This window comes from Onychostoma macrolepis, chromosome 05 (assembly GCF_012432095.1).
Source record: "Onychostoma macrolepis isolate SWU-2019 chromosome 05, ASM1243209v1, whole genome shotgun sequence".
In the NCBI taxonomy this organism is placed as follows: domain Eukaryota; kingdom Metazoa; phylum Chordata; class Actinopteri; order Cypriniformes; family Cyprinidae; genus Onychostoma; species Onychostoma macrolepis.
In genome coordinates this window covers 12,946,161-12,964,763 of record NC_081159.1, presented here as the reverse complement: position 1 = coordinate 12,964,763, position 18,603 = coordinate 12,946,161, and the positions used below count along the sequence as shown (strand labels likewise).

Here is an 18,603-nt window from a genome sequence, read left to right as displayed (position 1 = left end):
TCTTTTTATTTAACTTAAAACGTTTTTAAACTAGTTAGAGTTCGTTACAACAACACTAGCAAGTCGTTGCTCATTTTACGTATGTTTTTTGTTGATATGTGTGCGTGAAAAACTCTAATAAAAACTTCCCTTTGTCCCGTTTAACACAGTTTCACAATTTAAAGTTTAAACACATAATAGTCTTCAATGGCCCACACAAAAACACGGTTCCCAAAACATTCATAAATACCTTAGGATCACTGGACAGTAAAAACAGATACTCATTTAGATGGGTGGGGGTGGACAAAACAGGTGTCCAGTTTGGGTGGGGGGGGGGGGGGTATCTCATATCTTTATGAGGGTAATAAATCAATTTTTTTGACATTAGGTGCCCTGGGATCTCTCTTACAACAAAAGAATCGTGCTCCGATACGCAGAATCGGTGTCTGATTCATGAAAAACTGATTCTTTTCAATGAACCATTAGGTTCGCAAATCGCGCCAAACGATTAATTCACGAATTGGACTGATCCGATATTGCAGCTGTTCTCGGGTCAACAAATCACTGATTCAAAAGATCCGTTCAGAGCGCGCGCGTCTGGTGCCGCGAAAAGTAAGTTACTAATGTAGAATTGTAGGATTAATTATTGAAACTGAAAATCATATTTAGGCCAAAACTGTCAGTTGTTTGTGAACTAAATCTGCTGTAAAGGGTGATCTGTTTAAGCCCACTGAAATATTTGAATGCATGCAGACACATCAACATCAGAGTCAAAAAAACAAGACAGACCATAAACACGCCAGGAAGTTGAACGTGCGTCTGCAACTATATTCACGTTATTCACATGTATAAATATCTATATCTGCTGTAGTCTTTGGTAGATGATTTTCACAGCATTTAGTTAATAATAAATTAACTAGTTAATAATAAATATGACTGATAATCTAAATACCAAACAATAGATATCTATGGTTCTTACAAATATAGCTGCACAGTGTTGTGGCATTTTCAATGAAGATGTATTGGTTTCTTAGTGTGAGTGATGAGCAAGATCTGAAATGTTGACTGTTGCAAAATGGTCAAATGTGCAAACTGACAAAAAGTCAAATGTGGTATCTACACATATGTATAGAAACTACGTCCTAATTATTGATATGACAATATTAGAAGCTGACACGGTTGGCATAACCTATATTTCTGTTAATAATTGTTGCCAATTATGGTAACAGTCACTTACACAGGAAACGACACAGCTAAATGAAATGATGCAAGAATAGAATAGTTTAATAATAACATATATTTAAAATATGATAAGTATGGAGGCATTTGAAAGAAAATACAGAACAATTTAACCCAATATTAATTATAGAATGATTTGTGGACAACACAAGTTGACATCCAATAATGAATATATAGTCATTTAAGAAAAGAAACTTATTTAAACATCCATTTAAAACACCAAATCACAAATGAAGTAATGTAATATTAAGTAATGACAGAAACTGAGACATTGTTATATGTCGATATATTGTGAAATGCACAAGAGAATTTTATTTAATAATTTTAATTTTCATTGCTTTTTGGGATACATGAGACTTGGTGGAAAAATCTTCATCCTGTTGAGAATAAAAGACAGGGAAGGTGTTAGCATTAATGTAATATCCATTAAACAAAGATCTTGAGTCATAGTCATCACTTACAGCAGTTAGCGAGCTGCTTCCACTCTGGAGACACGTCAGCCTTTACCAGTGCACAAGCAGACACATAATTATTGATGGCCTTGCAGAAAGCATTCTGACTTCCATCATTGAGACACATCTGGAAAAGGCAGTCAGCAGCGAATCGCCTCTTTGATATTATGTCATGGCACTGGGTAAACGGGCCTGTTGCATTCTCTAACAAGCCACAATAGCTTTGTCCGCTATATAGCAACTTTTTATCATCTGAGCAAGGGGGAAAGTGCCAGCAGTTGCTGTTGCTTTCAGGGACGCTCCAAGACTTTGCCCATTCTGTGATGTCTGTCATGGTGTTACCACTTGGTGTGACATAATCATCCTCCACATCATTATTGTAGGTTCCACACATCCCGACTATGTTATTGTAGTAGCTACTGGACAATGTCACCATAAGGGTATCTGCCCAGTTAAACTTGACCTCCAAGCCAAAATCTGTCTGCAAAACCCCTATACTGCCTGAGAGGGTGATGCTGATCCCCTCGGAATTCAAACTCACAGGAAGGTTTGAAACTTTGCCATCAATCTGGATAGGAAAAACAGAAAGCAAGCAACAGATATGTCATTTTCAAAGTGTAGAGGAGCCAATCGTGCTCCTAGAGGGCTACCATCCTGTAGATTTTAGCTCTAACCCAAATAAACACACCTTAACCAGCTAATCAAGGTGTTAAAGACTACTTAAGAAAATAACAAGTAGGGGTGTTGTAGCAGGGTTGTAACTAAGTCTGCAGAAAGGCAGCCCTCCGGGATCAAGGTGGCTATGCCTTGTACACATTTTTACCACTGATATGTTTTAATATTGACTTGATGGATAGTCACATGTTTGGATCTGTGATCCTTCTGTATTTAATGTTCTGTACTGACTTACTGTCACACGATTGCGGTTGCCTTGGATGAATGTGATTTCATGTCCTTTAACTGTAATGGTGGCTGACTTGACGTAAGAACCAAGTGTGCCTTTGAGCATATCGTTCTTGTTGACGATGTTGAAAGGTGTCAGTGTTTGGTCTTTGCCTGAAGTTTTAACTAAAGTATAGGTGCAAGTACCCTGGAAGGAGAAGTGGTTGCCATCAAAGGTTCTGTAATGAGGATCTCCCTTGGCAATGCAAGAGGCCTTTGATTTTGCAATGCACAGTGCCTTGTTGTCCTTTACAGTGCAGTACTCTTGTTCACGGCACTTGTGGTTACTGCAAGGATCTGGAACATGGATGCACATCTGTGTTATGGTTTCATTTAAAACCTACTTGGGAAATGATGTACAAAGTTTGTACTTACCTTTCTTGTAACACGCAGTGACTCCTTCTTTTTTGTCACAGATCTGATCGTCGCTACATTTCAAAGGTTCACAGGAGAACACTCCAGCTTTGCAGAGGCATTTTTCTGTACACTCATTCCGAATGATTGTCTCACCAGACTGCAGAACAAACAAGAGACAATAAGTTGCAGTGACTAGTAGGATGTTTGACTACTGCAGGAAAGAAATGGAATGGTTTCTCACCTTGTAAAACTTTCCATCTACTTGACAACCACAATCCTGCAAAGTCTTACATTCACCTCCATCAAACAAGAAGCCATCATCACACTGACATCCCTCCTGACATGGTGGACATCTCTGTGAGTTAGTCAGGCTGGCGCAGGTTGAGGAACAGGTGTCAGCGCAAAGCTCATAATGACTGTTACCTGAACACTCAAGTGCTGCAAGAATACAAGATTGTTTTAGGGACTGGCTCAGGAATTTGTTTTGGGAGAGAACATTTAATTCAACACCTCATCTAAAGGCCACGTAAAAATAAGGCCAGCAAGAGGATAAGAAAGAAGATGGTTATCTTGCAACATGCAGCCACTTACGACAGAAGGTGTTATTCCTCCAGATGTTGATTGATGTCCCAATCTCTTGACAGCTGGCAACATACCTTTGTATGTTGCGACAGTGAACTGTCTTGTCATTTGGTTGGGCTGCCACATCTTTCACACATTCATCAAAGAATGTCTGAGGTGGAATTTTTTCGTAACAACCAGAAAACGGCCCCTTCTCTGAGATAAGTATACTGCAAGCTGTCTCTGCCTCTTTCTGTTGGTCTTTGTCAGGATTAAAACACTTCAAGGCACAGCCTGTTTGACACATCATTTTGTCTGATGGTGAAACCCAGGCCTCGGCAAAGTATTCCACAGAAGAAGTCTGAATACCACCGGGCAAAAGAAAATCATCTGCACTGTTTCCATTGTAGTTACCGCAGACACCTTTGACTGCATTTTTAAAAGTGGATGGGATCTCGATTTTAGCCATGGAAATAGTATCGTATGTCAGTTTCAATCCAAAGTTTGTTTCCACAACTATATTAACACCGCTCTGATAGACTTGTACAAGTCCTTCATTTAGAGTAGCTGGGAGATTGGTTTGAACTTTGTCCACCTGTAAAAAAAAAAAAAACACCACCACAATACTTTGTAGTTAGTGTTTTTTTGATCTCATAAAACTATGGTCAGTAATCAGTACATTACCTGAACCTCCCAGATGCGGCCAGGCAGCAAAGTGATCGTGGATTGTTCTATTTGTATTTCAACTCTTCGAGTCAAGACCGTCTCAGAGGAGGACAGCTGTTTCACTAACACACTGAAAGAGCTCTCCTTATTTTTGTTCTGAACCGTCTCTGCCAATCTATACTCACAGTCTCCTTCAACAGTAAAGGATTTCCCATCAAATGACTGATAAAGCCCAAAGCCTGACACTGAGCAAACTGCTTTGCCATCAGGGAAACAGCCTTGAACTCCATTCAGGACCTGGCACTTCTCGTTTGGTTTGCAGGTGAATCCATCATTACACTGAACATTTCCGTTCTCTTTGCACACACATCTCTGCTTGCACTTGTCTTGAGGGAAGAACTCCTGGCCCAGCTGGTAGTAACGGCCCTTGTAAGAACAGCCACACTGCTGCGCAGCCACACAGTCACCATCGCTCAGGATAAAACCTTTGTCACATGTGCAACCTTCAACACAGGGAGTGCCCTTACAGTTCTTGGGCTCAGTGAGGCCACGGCAGGTCTGGGGGCATCCTGTTGCACAAACCTCATAGTGGCTGTTTGCCTTGCAGGTTGTAGCTGTAGAAAGACCATATTAAGGATGAATGTCACTATGTCTTTAAAATAAACCAGTAAACTACGGTAATGAACTACTGTAATGTGTATTTCAAATTACTTGAGATAAACAATGTAATACTAACGGCAGAAACTGTCAGTTCTCCAGGATTCCACTTGGCCAAGTGCTTCTTGGCAAGCAGCTGTGTATGCAGAAAGAGCACTGCAGAGGGCTGACGAATGGCCACCGTACATACACATATCATACACACAATCTTCATAAAACTGATTTGGATTCACTTTAACATGGCAAGCTTTAAATGGTCCCTGTTTGTCTGTGATCTTGCTGCAAGGCTTTGTAAAAGTGACTTGGTTTCTCTCTGGGGCATCACATTTAGGACATGCTTTGCCCTGACATTCATCTGAGCATCCAGGGTCATCTTTGACTTTCCAGCTGGTTCCGAAAATTGTTGGGTTTGAAACAAGGGTGTTGTTAGGAGTCATCAAATCATCGTTGGCATTGCCGTTCCAGTTGCTGCAAAGCCCTCCCACTTCACCGGAGTAAGTGCTGGGGAGAGTCAGCTCTACGTGGCTTTCCCAGTTGAATTTCAAAGTCAGACCAAAGTCAGTTTTTATCACACCAAAGTACCCGCTGCGGAATATGGAGAGCCGACCATCTTCTAGTTCAAATGGCAATCTCACATACAGATCGTTGACCTTCAAGAAAAATTCATTCCATCAATTATTTTCAAAGTCAAGTGCCTTTTTTTTCTTTTGGAGGTGAATGTATAGTAACATTAACTCAATTTATGTGTGCAGTTATTCATATTATGGTGTGTAAGTGTCTTTTTGAAGAACTGACCTTTACTTTGTTTGGGCTTTCCTTACTTAAGACAATTGTGTATCCATAGACGGTTAATGATACAGTCTTGGTAAAAGAAACTGCCATGTTCTTTCCTCTGTTCTCATTCTTGACCAGTACCTCAAAGGGTATAAGTGATGGGTCAGCTGTATTGAGTAGTTTGGACAAATAATAAGTGCAGGTTCCTTGGAAATCAAAGGTTTTACCATCAAATGTGCGGTAGTGTGGATCCCCTGCACCCTGACAGGTACTATCGGACAACGGGTAACAGTCTTTCACTCCATTCCGTGTGCCACACACTAGAGAATTCTTACACTTTGTTGGTGTACATTCAACATTTCCAGTTTGAGGGTTGCACACGCATTTCTCTGTGCATTGTTTCTCACCCCAAAATGTCTGCTCGGGTAGATAATATCGGCCTTTGTAAGTGCAGCCACACTTTTTTACAGGTATGCATTCATCTCCTTTATGGACAAAACCTGCATTGCAGAGGCAGCCCTCCGCACATGGCAGTGTGCACTCATTTGGACCGTCTCGATCAGCACAGGTCGGAGGACAGGCTGTGCCGCAGGCCTCATAACGCATGTTGACTGGACAGTATGTGTCTTTTAGGGATTAAACAAAGAAAAAAGAAAAAAAATGAAACATCTGGCATATAAATAAATATTTTGCTTTTATGGTACACTTATTATAATTATAAATACCTTTGTTGTAGCATCCAATCGCACCATCTTTTTTGCCACAAATCTGATCTTCACCACATTCCAAGGGTTCACAGGAGAACACTCCAGCCTTGCAGGTGCATTTCTCATCACACTCTCCTCGAGTTACTGTCTGACCAGACTGCAAAACAATATTTTGGTGGGAAACATAAAAAGTTACGGTTTGATTACTATTAGCAAAAATGAACAACAACAAAAAAAGAGCTGACCAAATAGATTTTCACCTTGTAAAACGTCCCATCTACATAACAACCACAGCTATCCAAAGTCCTACATTCACCTCCATCAAACAAAAAGCCATCATCACACTGACATCCTTCCTGACACAATGGGCATTTCTGTGACTTTGTCAGGCTTGCACAGCTTGTGGAACAGGTGTCAGCGCAGAGCTCATAGTGACTATTTTTGGAACATGTGAGTGCTGGAAGAAAAGAGAGCAATTGAAATGAAAATGCGTAGGGTTCAGTTCAAGGTAGGACAATTACTATTCCAAATCTCCATTGGCATATCTAAATGGAAATTTAAAAGCATTAAGGGGCATTTAGATAGGCTAGAGGAGAGTTATTGTTAAACCTGAAGAATGCAGCCACTTACGACAGAAGGTTTTATTCCTCCAGATGTTGATTGACGTCCCCATCTCTTGACAGCTGGCAACATACCTTTGTATATGGCGACAGTGAACTGTCTTGTCATTTGGTTGTGCTGCTACATCTTTGACACATTCATCAAAGTATGTCTGAGGTGGAATTTTTTCATAACAACCAGAAAATGGCCCCTTCTCTGAGATTAGCATACTGCAAGCTGTCTCTGCCTCTTTCTGTTTGTCTTTATCAGGATTTAAACACTTGGAGCCACAGCTTGTTTGGCACATCATTTTGTCTGGTGGTGAAACCCATGCCTCAGCCAAATCTACCACGGAAGGTGCCAGAATACCACCGGGCAAAAGAAAATCATCTGCACTGTTTCCATTGTAGTTACCGCAGAGACCTTTGACTGCATTTTTAAAAGTGGATGGGATCTCGATTTTGGCCATGGAAATAGTATCATATGTCAGTTTCAATCCAAAGTTTGTTTCCACAACAATGTTAATACCGCTCTGATAGACTTGTGCCAGTCCTTCATCCACAGTCGTGGGGAGATAGGTTTTAACATTGTCCACCTGTAAAGAAAACACCAACATAAAACTTAAAACTCTGTAAACAGCAGTTCCTGATCTCCTAGAACTAGGGTCAGTAACCAGTACATTACCTGAACCTCCCAGATGCGGCCAGGCAGCAAAGTGATCGTGGATTGTTCTATTTGTATTTCAACTCTTCGAGTTAAGACCGTCTCAGAGGAGGACAGCTGTTTCACTAATACACTGAAAGAGCTCATGTCCTCATCCTTGCCCTGAGCCGTCTCTGCCAATCTATACTCACAGTCTCCTTCAACAGTAAAGGACTTCCCATCAAATGACTGATAAAGCCCAAAGCCTGACACTGAGCAAACTGCTTTGCCATCAGGGAAACAGCCTTGAACTCCATTCAGGACCTGGCACTTCTCGTTTGGTTTGCAGGTGAATCCATCATTACACTGAACATTTCCGTTCTCTTTGCACACACATCTCTGCTTGCACTTGTCTTGAGGGAAGAACTCCTGGCCCAGCTGGTAGTAACGGCCCTTGTAAGAACAGCCACATTGTTCGATAGCCACACACTCACCATTGCTCATGACAAAGCCATCATCACATATACAGCCTTCAATGCAAGGAGTGCCCTCACAGGCTTTGGGCTCAGTGAGGCCATTGCAGGTCTGGGAACATCCTGTTGCGCAAACCTCATAGTGGCTGTTTTCCATACAGGATGCAGCTGTGGAGAAACAATACAGAGGGCTAATTTTACAATATTTCTTGCATCAATTCTGAGTTATGTATAATTCAAAATCTTAAAGAGAATTAAACAATGAAACAATGGAATGAATACTAACGGCAGAAACTGTCAGTTCTCCAGGATTCCACTTGGCCAAGTGCTTCTTGGCAAGCAGCTGTGTATGCAGAAAGAGCACTGCAGAGGGCTGACGAATGGCCACCGTACATACACATATCATACACACAATCTTCATAAAACTGATTTGGATTCACTTTAACATGGCAAGCTTTAAATGGTCCTTGTTTGTCTGTGAGCTTGCTGCAAGGCTTTGTAAAAGTGACTTGGTTTCTCTCTGGGGCATCACATTTAGGACATGCTTTGCCCTGACATCCATCTGAGCATCCAGGGTCATCTTTGACTTTCCAGCTGGTACCGAAAATTGTTGGGGTTGAAGCAGGAGTTTTGTCAGGAGTCAGCAAATCATCATTATTGTTGTTGTTCCAGTTGCCACAAAGCCCTCCCACTTCACCGGAATAAGTGCTGGGGAGAGTCAGCACTACATGGCTTTCCCAGTTGAATTTCAAAGTCAGATCAAAGTCAGTTTTTATCACACCAAAGTACCCACTGCGGAATATGGAGAATCGACCTTCCTCTTGTTCAAATGGCAAATTCACAAACAGATTGTTGACCTTTAGGACATAGATTACCAGCTAATTAACATTTTTTGTTAAAAGCATTTTGAGTTTTTGTAGGTCAGTGTGTAATGAGTTTTTATACAGAGTTTTTACTGTACTGACCTTCACTTTGCCTGGATCATCTTTACTCACGACAATTGTGTATCCATAGACTGTTAATGATACAGTCTTGGTAAAAGAAACTGCCATGTTCCTTCCTCTGTTCTCATTCTTGACCAGTACCTCAAAGGGTATAAGTGATGGGTCAGCTGTATTGAGTAGTTTGGACAAGTAATAAGTGCAGGTTCCTTGGAAGTCAAAGGTTTTACCATCAAATGTGCGGTAGTGTGGATCCCCTGCACCCTGACAGGTACTATAGGACGTTGGATAACAATCTCTCACTCCATTCCGGGTTTCACACACTTGGGATTTCTTACATTTTGTCGCTGTACAATCAACCTTTCCAGTTTGAGAGTTGCACACACATTTCTCTGTGCATTTTTGGTCCCCCCAAAATGTCTGCTCGGCTAGATAATATCGGCCGTTGTATGAGCAGCCACACTTTTTCAAAAGTATGCATTCATCTCCACTGCGGACAAAACCTGCGTTGCATTGGCAGCCCTCCACACATGGCAGCGTGCACTTGCTGGGGGCATCTCGATCAGCACAAGAGGCAGCACAGGCTGTGCCACAGGCGTCATAATGCATGTTGACTGGACAATCCAGTGCTGGGAGGAGAAGAGGAAAACAAAAATATAAATATTCTGATTATATAGCATATTAATTGTCTGTCAAAATGCTAACTCTACTAACAAAACCATAATTTTACAAACAGCACCATGTAAATTTTCAGTTCACTTTCATAAATCTAAATATTAAATGAATTAAAATATATGCATATACACACTTACGGCAGTTGGAAAGTGTCCTCCACTTTCCAGGAATCTTGATTCCAGCTGACATGCAAGCATCGACGTAGCTTTGAATGTTGTTGCAGAGGAAGTTTCTCATACCATTGTTAATGCAGACATCATAGACACAGTTATCTACATACATCTGGGGATCCACAGTGTCATGGCAAATAGCAAATGGCCCATCCTTTTTAGCCATGACACCACAGTTTGTGTCTTTTTTGTACTCCTCTTGAAGACTTAAAGAGCAACTTGGGCATTGTCCATTACAGTCATCATTGCAAAACAAATCATTATCTGGAAATTTCCAGGTCTTAGCAAACGCAATGGCACTGGAGAGCACTTGGCCTTTAGGATCAATAAATTCATCTCTTCGGTCACCATTATAGTTTCCACAAAGTCCACCTACAGTCTGGAAATAGCTACTTGGAGCTGTAATGTACAACATCATATTCCAGTCATATTTCACCTCCAAGCCAAAATCTGTCGATATAATGACATTCCATCCCCTTTGATCCACTTTTATTTTGCCACCATCTATAGTTAAAGGCAGGTAAGTGTTTTCACCATCAAACTAAAATGTGAAACACCAAAGAGAGAGATTTAGTTATCGTTCAGGGTGGTTATAATTACATTAAGAAACTAAAAGTTGTAAAGTGCTTTTTATTTTTACCTCTACTACTCCTCTTTCGCTGCCAGCCACCACTTTATGATTGTACACTAGAACAGAAACTGTCCTTACATATGCCACCCTTTTGCTTCCCCGGTGATTATTTTTTGCCAAGACGGTAAAAGGTGTGAGGCCTTTTTGAGACTTTGTATTGTTTACCATGATGTAGGTACAAGTACCCTGAAAGTCATACAGTTTCCCATCAAAAGTTTTGTAATGTGGATCGCCAACTGCCTGACATGTGACAGTGGAAGTGGGGACGCAGACGCCCTTTCTGCACTGCTCCTGCTGACGGCACTTAACAGTCTCACAGGGGTCTGGTGGAGCCGGCGTTGTTGTAACAGCTTTGGGAACAAAGGAATGATTTGTTTGTTTTTTCTCAGATTTTAGTCAGTTATACTTCATATGTCATTATTCAGTCATATGTTATTATTCAGACATGATGTCTTACCTGTGTTACACACTCCAGTTGTAGCATAACCGTGCCTTAATTTTCCACCAAATACATAAGCAGCCATCAGCGAATCACCAGATACAGTGATAGGACCTTTCTGTGTACCAAGTGACTTGGTAGCCCATACAAACTTTTCATTTGCAGGGAATGTTTTCCACTTCAATGAACCGCTGATAGTGGAGGCTGATGCTGCTTCAGCAACAACAACAAGTGTGTTATCGTAGCCATCTTGAGCGTGAATGGTCCATGATTTTGACATCTCAGAGGTGGGTATGACATTGGTTAGAAACTCATCATTGGGAAAATTGCTGCTGAAATACATTACCATTACGTTTTTGCTACTTTGAATGAGCTTAGCATTGTTGCTCACATCAACCTCTAAAACACCTCCAGCATTTAGCTTTTTTTTAATGTGATACCAACTATGCTTACGCAATATTGACACAATAGTGTTGTCATCTGGAGCAACCACATAGGCTGTGTCCTTGCTGGAGGACTGATGCATTGCAGGGACCAGGTATTCGTTGGAGAGCGACTCCACTGGCACCAGCTGCTCAAAGACATGCTCACAGGTGCCTACGATCATGGAGCACTCGTGTCCTGCCAGAACAGCCACTGGAGACGTGGATGTAATTTGTGTTCCAGTCAAAGTTTGAAGACTGCGAAGTTGATAAACTTCGTAGGGAGCCAAATTAATGGTTTTGGTCTTTCCAAAAATGGCGTTCAAAAGATTTTTTGAATTGTAGGCAATCTCGATCGTGTTCATATAATTGCCGTTGATTATGGCTACCAGCTTTTTATATGGATTTGGACCCGTCTTTGGAGTAAAAACTACGTAACGCTTGCCAAGTTGATTTATCGGGAAGATCACACTGCTGTCTCCAGTGAATTCCTTTAAGTTGGATGAAACGACTGAGATATCGGCATTAGAAGAGATGTACACGGTTTTGCGGAAGGATCCGTCACCTTCAATCTCAGTGTTTTGTGGGAGGACAATCCATTTGGTCTCACCTTGTCCAATGTTTACTTTTTCATTGTAATTCAGTGCCTTTATCTCAATTTTCACAGTGGCAGGGGAATTATGTGCTGTTATGGAGAGAGTCAGACTGGCTTTCCCATATTGGTAATTTGTCATGAAAGCAGTGATGAATTCACGGCCTATTGGACATCCGCTGACTGCTGCAGTAAAACAGAAACACAGTATATATAAGCAAACATTATTAGTAGTAATAGTATAGCATTACCACAGGAAAATGACGTTACACTACCAGTCACTACCAGTTTTTGAACAGTAAGATTTTAATTAAAAAAAAATTTTTTTTTAATCTTCTGCTCACCAAGCCTGCATTTATTTCATCCAAAATACAGCAAAATCAGTAATATTGTGAACTGTTTTTACTATTTAAAATAACTGCTTTATGTTTGCATATATTTTAAAATGTAATTTATTCCTGTGATACTGTGATTCCTGTACTTTGGATCAAATAAATGCAGGCTCGGTGAGCAAAAGATACTTCTTTAAAAAGCATTAAACATCTTACCGTTCAAAAACTTTTGACTGGTAGTGTAATTCTTAAGATTATAATCTTACCAGTTACTGTTAAAACTGCCAGACAGAAAAGAAAAGATTGTGTCTCCATGGCTGTAAAAGAGGAACAATAAAATATTAGTTTTAAGTCTTACAAGCATGAACATAATTCTTAAGAGTGATCAATGCTTACCTAGAGGCCAGGTTTCTTGTGAACAAAATATTAAATAAAGGGAGGGCTTATATAGCATTGCTGTGATGAGGGAGAAAAAAAGTACATTCCGGAAACAGGAACTCATTTTTAAGGTAAATAAAAATGTGAGTAAATTAAAACTAATAAGCGTTCTGCATCACAGCCATTGCAAACATGAAACTGACGACAGAAAGACAGAAGTAATGTCATTACACACAATATTTATGAGTTCATAGAGCAAATATGCTTAAAGGAGGGAAGGATTCAGATGGTTTGAAGTGTGTGTATATGGATCAAAATGAACACACCACTGTATACATTTCCTCCCTCTACAACCAACAAACTCAACTATGTGTTCACTAAATACATTGAAGATTCGCGAAACAAATGAGCAGTCACTGGGATGCTACAACAGTCCTTTAGTGGTGGTGGCTTCAGACAAAAATTTCCCGTCAGTCACGCGCTTACCTGAGTGTTCACATTAATCAATTTGTGTGATTATGCTGTAAATGCATTTCATGTTTACTTGTGTATGCATATGACGTGTAATGTGAGTTTAGCCTTTAACTTCTACAATCTTTGTCAGCGACCGTGTTTACTATGACACATTGTTCACACAGAAACAAGGCAGATGACTTAGGGTAAAAGATGTTTGCGCAGCTTTCTTGTTTAAATTGATTATATGAGCAATGTGACAGTACAAACAGAAACTGATGTGTTTTAATTACTTTGTTTGCCTGATATGTTTGCCTAGATAGTGTCGGTTGACTTTCCAGTAAACTTTTTCTAGTCTGAAACTAGGTAATCCTCCACTTGAAGAGATCAGACTTCTCAGAACGGCTTCTGTTATTTCCCTAATCTAATCCAAACCTGAGCCTCCTGAATAGTTAATGAGTTCATGTCACCCGTCACTTGAAGATTAATGTCACAAGATATTCGATTGCACTCTTGTTTTATGTCTGGGCCAAACAATTGAATAATTTATGATGCAAAGAACAAAGTTTCTTAAATCTATCCAAAATATGATGAAATCAAAAGAGAACAAAGATAATTTGGAGGGCAGCATCAGAAAGCTGTATCTCTGACAATGCTGGGTCTTCCAACTGGACAACGACCCTAAACACTGCAGAAATACGCAAGTTGACAGGTAGACCCGCGAGTGTTCTAACGGCTGTGTTTGTGTGCCTCTAAATTTTACTGTAATATTACTTTACTAGTTTATTACAATACGGCACACCCCTAAATGGTTTAAGTCAATGTCAAGTACAAAAGAGTGCATAACTCAGTATACACCTAACAGAATTCACTAAATTTACTTATTCTTCTTCATCAGCAGTGCCATTTTATTTAAAACAATTAAATTCAAACAGGAATAGATATGTACAGCATATAAATTCAATACGCTAAATAAAATGGAAAAAGAATTTAAAGATTAGAATGAAAACAGACTAATTAAAAGCACTGACATTTTGTGTTTAAGTCATTCTGCTGAAAATGTCGGTTTAAAAAATACTGTTCCATTTTGTGTACTCTTGAAAGTCCAGTAGAAACACCTGATATGAGACATGATAGTATTTCTGTATAGATGTTGATGTGCAGATGTTCGATTGAACAAGAGAATCTGATGATTCAGTTCTGTAACAACTTCACTGAACAGTCATTAAATGACTGCAAAAAACAAAAACAAAAACAAACCGTGTTACATTTTGTTTTACCTGTTTTGTCCTGTAAATCCCACAGTAGCTTATTTCTAATTGGTGAAACTGGTGGTGCTACAACACTCTCTAGTCTCTCCTACATTGAATACATTGAAAGCAGTGAAAATAACTCAAATATACTGTGCTCCTTGGAAGTTGAAAATGAGATTCTTTAGAGTTCCATTGGCAGTTGCCAAATTTGATAGTTCTTCACAATTATCACAATGCTGGAGAGATTGTGGGGAGGTTGGGGACTATTTGGGAATGTCCCAAAATACAAGTGTATTGGCAGAGGGTTAAAAGGGAATTAATAAAGTTTTAGGATGTGATATACCAATGCACCCAGTTTTGTTTTTTTCTGCTTGATGGTTTCCCCCCGGATCAGTTAAGTAAACCCCTCCTATTTGTATTAAATATATTATTACTGGCTACTAGGAAGATAATAACAGTGAATTGGGTGAAGATGCGCGAACCTACTCTGACAGAATGGACACATAGACTGAATCAGAAATATATATATATATATATATATATATATATATTGAGAAAATGAATGTGGATTTACAGTTCAGACATTTTTCAACAAAACTGGGCACTAATCGAAAAGTACTTGCCTGTTGTCAGGGGCTTTTTGTAGTTATGTATTTTTATTTATTTTATTTTATTTCATCTTTCTTTCTTTTTTTATTGTTTAAGCTGTCTTTGTTTTTTTTGTTTTTTTTTTATGGCTATGTATTTATCCATTTTTTATTTAGTTAGTTTTTTTTCCAAGTATTAATATTTTAAGTAAATGCTATGTGTATATTGTTATGTTTATAAAAAGTAAAAAAAAAAAAAAATTAAAAAAAAAATTGTATTAATTTTTTTAAAGAAAAAAGATAAGAACTTTAAGAATTGTTTTGGGGGAGGGTGTGAGGGGAACACATAATATTCTTAACGTTTTTCTTAAGTACGTAAGAAGTAGGACACAGAATCAAAGCATTTGCTCTAACTTTGAAGAGATTAAGAAGTTATTGACATTTATGACTAGGTTGCGACTAGATCATGGTGTCATGTTTTGTAGAAAGGAATCAGAAAGACATTGGCGCCCTCTAGGGGGAAGGTAAAAGTCGTGTTTAGATAGCTGTTGTGGAATGTACTGTACCATGTAATCTATCTAGTCTTCTATACAGACTCCAGACCCATATTGTATATATATATATATTAGTGCTGTCAATCGATTAAAACATTTAATCGCGTTAATCACAGTTGTGGACTGTGATTAATCATGATTAATCGCAAATTTAAAATACTAGGATTTACCTGTAAATGTGTTGAAATAAAGAAATGCATGATAAACTAGTTTAAGGAAACAGAACCTTTCACACTTCCGCCAGGCATGAGACATAATCCTTATTATTCTTTTATCATTATTCTTTTGTTTTTATTCAGCCATTATCAGCCTTTAAACTGGCAATAAAACGTTTACCAAGCCACATCGCTTCAATCCCAGTATACATTTACCCAACTATTATCAAAAGTATTTCTAAATAAATACAACAAAACATTTCTTGCGACCTTACGTGAAGTATTATGACAAAATGCATTATGAAGAAGAATTTGACCTGTTCTGCAGCTGCATTAGAGCTAATATTAGCATCATGCTTCATAAGACAATTTATGAGATTAATAGTACACTTTTACTCAGAACTCACTTCAAACCACCATTGAGTGTTTGTGATAACTTCCTTTTACGATCACATGTGGAATTTGGTCGTTTACTGTTGTTAAAATGTGCTATTTATAGCCTTTTATATCGCTGCACAAATTAGCATTTCAGATGTGCACATTAAACTAAAAAAAATCACATACAGACCATATCCTATCGTAATCGTGTGTTTATTATCTTATATAATCTAGTGGCTGTTGTCATGTTTATTTATGCTTCTCTGCTGAAGCTCACGTTGTTTGTGATGTTAAAGCCTCTCTGTTCTTAAGTTGCCAGGGATACATTTTAAGTATAATACACATTAGTAAAAGGATCTTTTTAATTTTTATTTGTCTATATACACTTTGGGCGGCCGCGGTACATTAAAAAAATAGCCCAAAACGGCTCTGTAATTTTTCCCGCGACTGTATTTTCAAAATAGCCCACTTGTGCCGTTACCCTGGCAACACTGGTGCTGTACACTCATCACACAATTGACCCAGAGCCATAGAGAGAGAACCACCTGAAGACTCCCTGTAATGAGAAATCACCCTCACAATGAGTCTTCACTGGGTTTGGCAAGTCTTTCCCTGTTCTTTGTGAAAAAGTGTCAGTTCCCATATGATTACATCACATTTTGTTGGTGTAATCTATAGATTGCACCTGCTGACTATATCCAGCCTCTTATGAAGACTTCAGATGACCAGCACCTGTGAAGAGATGACGCCAGCCCTTGAGTGGACTTCAGATGAAGCTGTCTCTGACTCCGAATAAACATACAAAACTGCTAAATTTTCCTTTCATTGTAATCAACATGATCAAATCATGTAACCATTGCTTTAATTTATTCATTGTTTCTGAACTCATGACATTACTTAACTGCATGATTTGTAAAGCCTAATTTTAGAACATTTCTGTCATATGAGCATTACTTTGACAGTTACACCTGTTAACAGAACTCTTATTTGTAATGTAGAAACATTCATTTTCTGTAAAGCTGCTTTGAAACAATGTTTGTAATAAAAAGTGCTATACAAATAAATGTGAATTGAACAAAACTTGATGCATAATTTTTTTCTCCTCTCCGTGTCAGTAGGGAAACCATACATTCATACTCCTTTCTGTGAGTGACTGGAGCATCCCATGCAGCACAGCAAACTATAGGGGAGACCGTTCAAGGACAACATGCTTTATAGCATGTAAATAAGTGCATAACAAAAGTTAACATACATCAAATATATGATTAAATGGGTAAAAATGTTTTAAGTTATTTTAAATTTGAATATACTACAAATATATATTTATATATTAATAATGGAGGGTGCACAAGAATCAAAAACATTAAAAGAGATTAATTCCCACTTAATCTTAAAATATCTTCACTTATTTGGAATGAATTTTCAAAGACAACAAATTTAACATTTACCATGAGATTAATAAAACGACAATGAACATTAAGATGTGACTGCACTTGACTAACAAGTTGTTAGAAAACACACACACAATTATATTTATACAGAGAGGCTGAAGTTACTTGGTAAAAGACCACGATGTCGTTTATATAGCAAACATGGGCTTTTACTATGGTAACGTCAGCCTAAAATATGTTAACATGGCAGGTAAGGACAGCTGACCACATTAATCCTCAAATATTAGCGAATTTTATATTTTAAAAACAACATTGATACAGCTACATATACTACGTATACATTATTTTATAAATAATGTAAATAAAGTATTTTATTGTCTACTAATTACCAAAAATCGCAGTTCTGTCTCACTATAGTCACTAACTCAATGCATTCCAATTGCCCGCAATGAACTTCCTGGAACTATTGAGGTCTACGTGAACCACGTGACGATCGAGCGTTTTGAACTTCCGTTGTCGCAACTCTGTCTCTCTATGGCTCTGAATTGACCTATCGGTAAGCCCCTCCCCTCGAACGCAGACTAGCCAATGGCAGTCGAGTATCAGCTGCACGGGGAGCGGAACTCGGACATCTTTTCAGTGTTGCCAACTTAGCAATTTTGTTGCTATATTTAGCAACTTTTCAGACTACCCTAGCAACTTATTCTTCCAAAAGCACCTAGCAACAAATTCAGCAATGTTTAAAATTTATTTGGCAACTTTTAGCAATTTTTGATAAGTGACTCGGACAATAAAAAGGCACACATTTTCCATCCAAATTACACAAAAAGAGGAAACCAAAGATGCCTAGCAGTACACACATCACGTGATCTGAGTTAGCTGCTATTTGCAATTGTTACATTTAATAATAATAATTGAATAATTGTTCATTTATGATACACTTTGTTAGTAGCTTACCTGCAATTGTCAGAAAAATGGAAAAGATATTAGTAATTGTCCAGGAAATTATCCATTGTAACCCTGTAACCCCAAAACACAATGCATAATTTAAAATGCAGGTACAAAACCAATACGGAAGATTATTTTATTTTAACATAGTAGATTGTGCCCTATTTTAACAGACTTCAGAGTGTAGCATACTAACTAACTACTAATACACTACTTAAAGCATAATTGTTGAGAATGTGTAGTATTACTAGTTTA

The 18,603-nt window shown here is 38.6% G+C and overlaps 1 protein-coding gene across 1 annotated transcript; it reads right to left on the bottom strand.

Moving 5' to 3' along the window:
- Positions 1 to 1,242: 1,242 nt before the first annotated feature.
- Positions 1,243 to 12,648, bottom strand: si:dkey-65b12.6 (IgGFc-binding protein). The gene is made up of 19 exons (XM_058774783.1): positions 12,518 to 12,648; positions 10,924 to 12,105; positions 10,476 to 10,816; positions 9,803 to 10,376; positions 9,015 to 9,619; positions 8,336 to 8,906; positions 7,619 to 8,217; positions 6,965 to 7,529; positions 6,595 to 6,791; positions 6,353 to 6,491; positions 5,649 to 6,253; positions 4,933 to 5,503; positions 4,215 to 4,810; positions 3,561 to 4,125; positions 3,211 to 3,407; positions 2,988 to 3,126; positions 2,581 to 2,909; positions 1,680 to 2,238; positions 1,243 to 1,595 (listed from the first exon to the last, which is right to left on the bottom strand). Coding segments are annotated over exons 1-19 (8,385 nt in total). The 5' UTR covers positions 12,567 to 12,648; the 3' UTR covers positions 1,243 to 1,593.
- Positions 12,649 to 18,603: the final 5,955 nt, after the last annotated feature.

Coding starts and splice junctions, on each gene's coding strand:
- si:dkey-65b12.6 (XM_058774783.1), bottom strand. CDS start 12,566: ATGGAGACACAATCTTTTCTTTTCTGTCTGGCAGTTTTAACAGTAACT. Junction 10,377..10,475: donor GCGAAAGAGGAGTAGTAGAG/GTAAAAATAAAA, acceptor TTCACATTTTAG/TTTGATGGTGAAAACACTTA. Junction 2,910..2,987: donor CACTGCGTGTTACAAGAAAG/GTAAGTACAAAC, acceptor TCCATGTTCCAG/ATCCTTGCAGTAACCACAAG.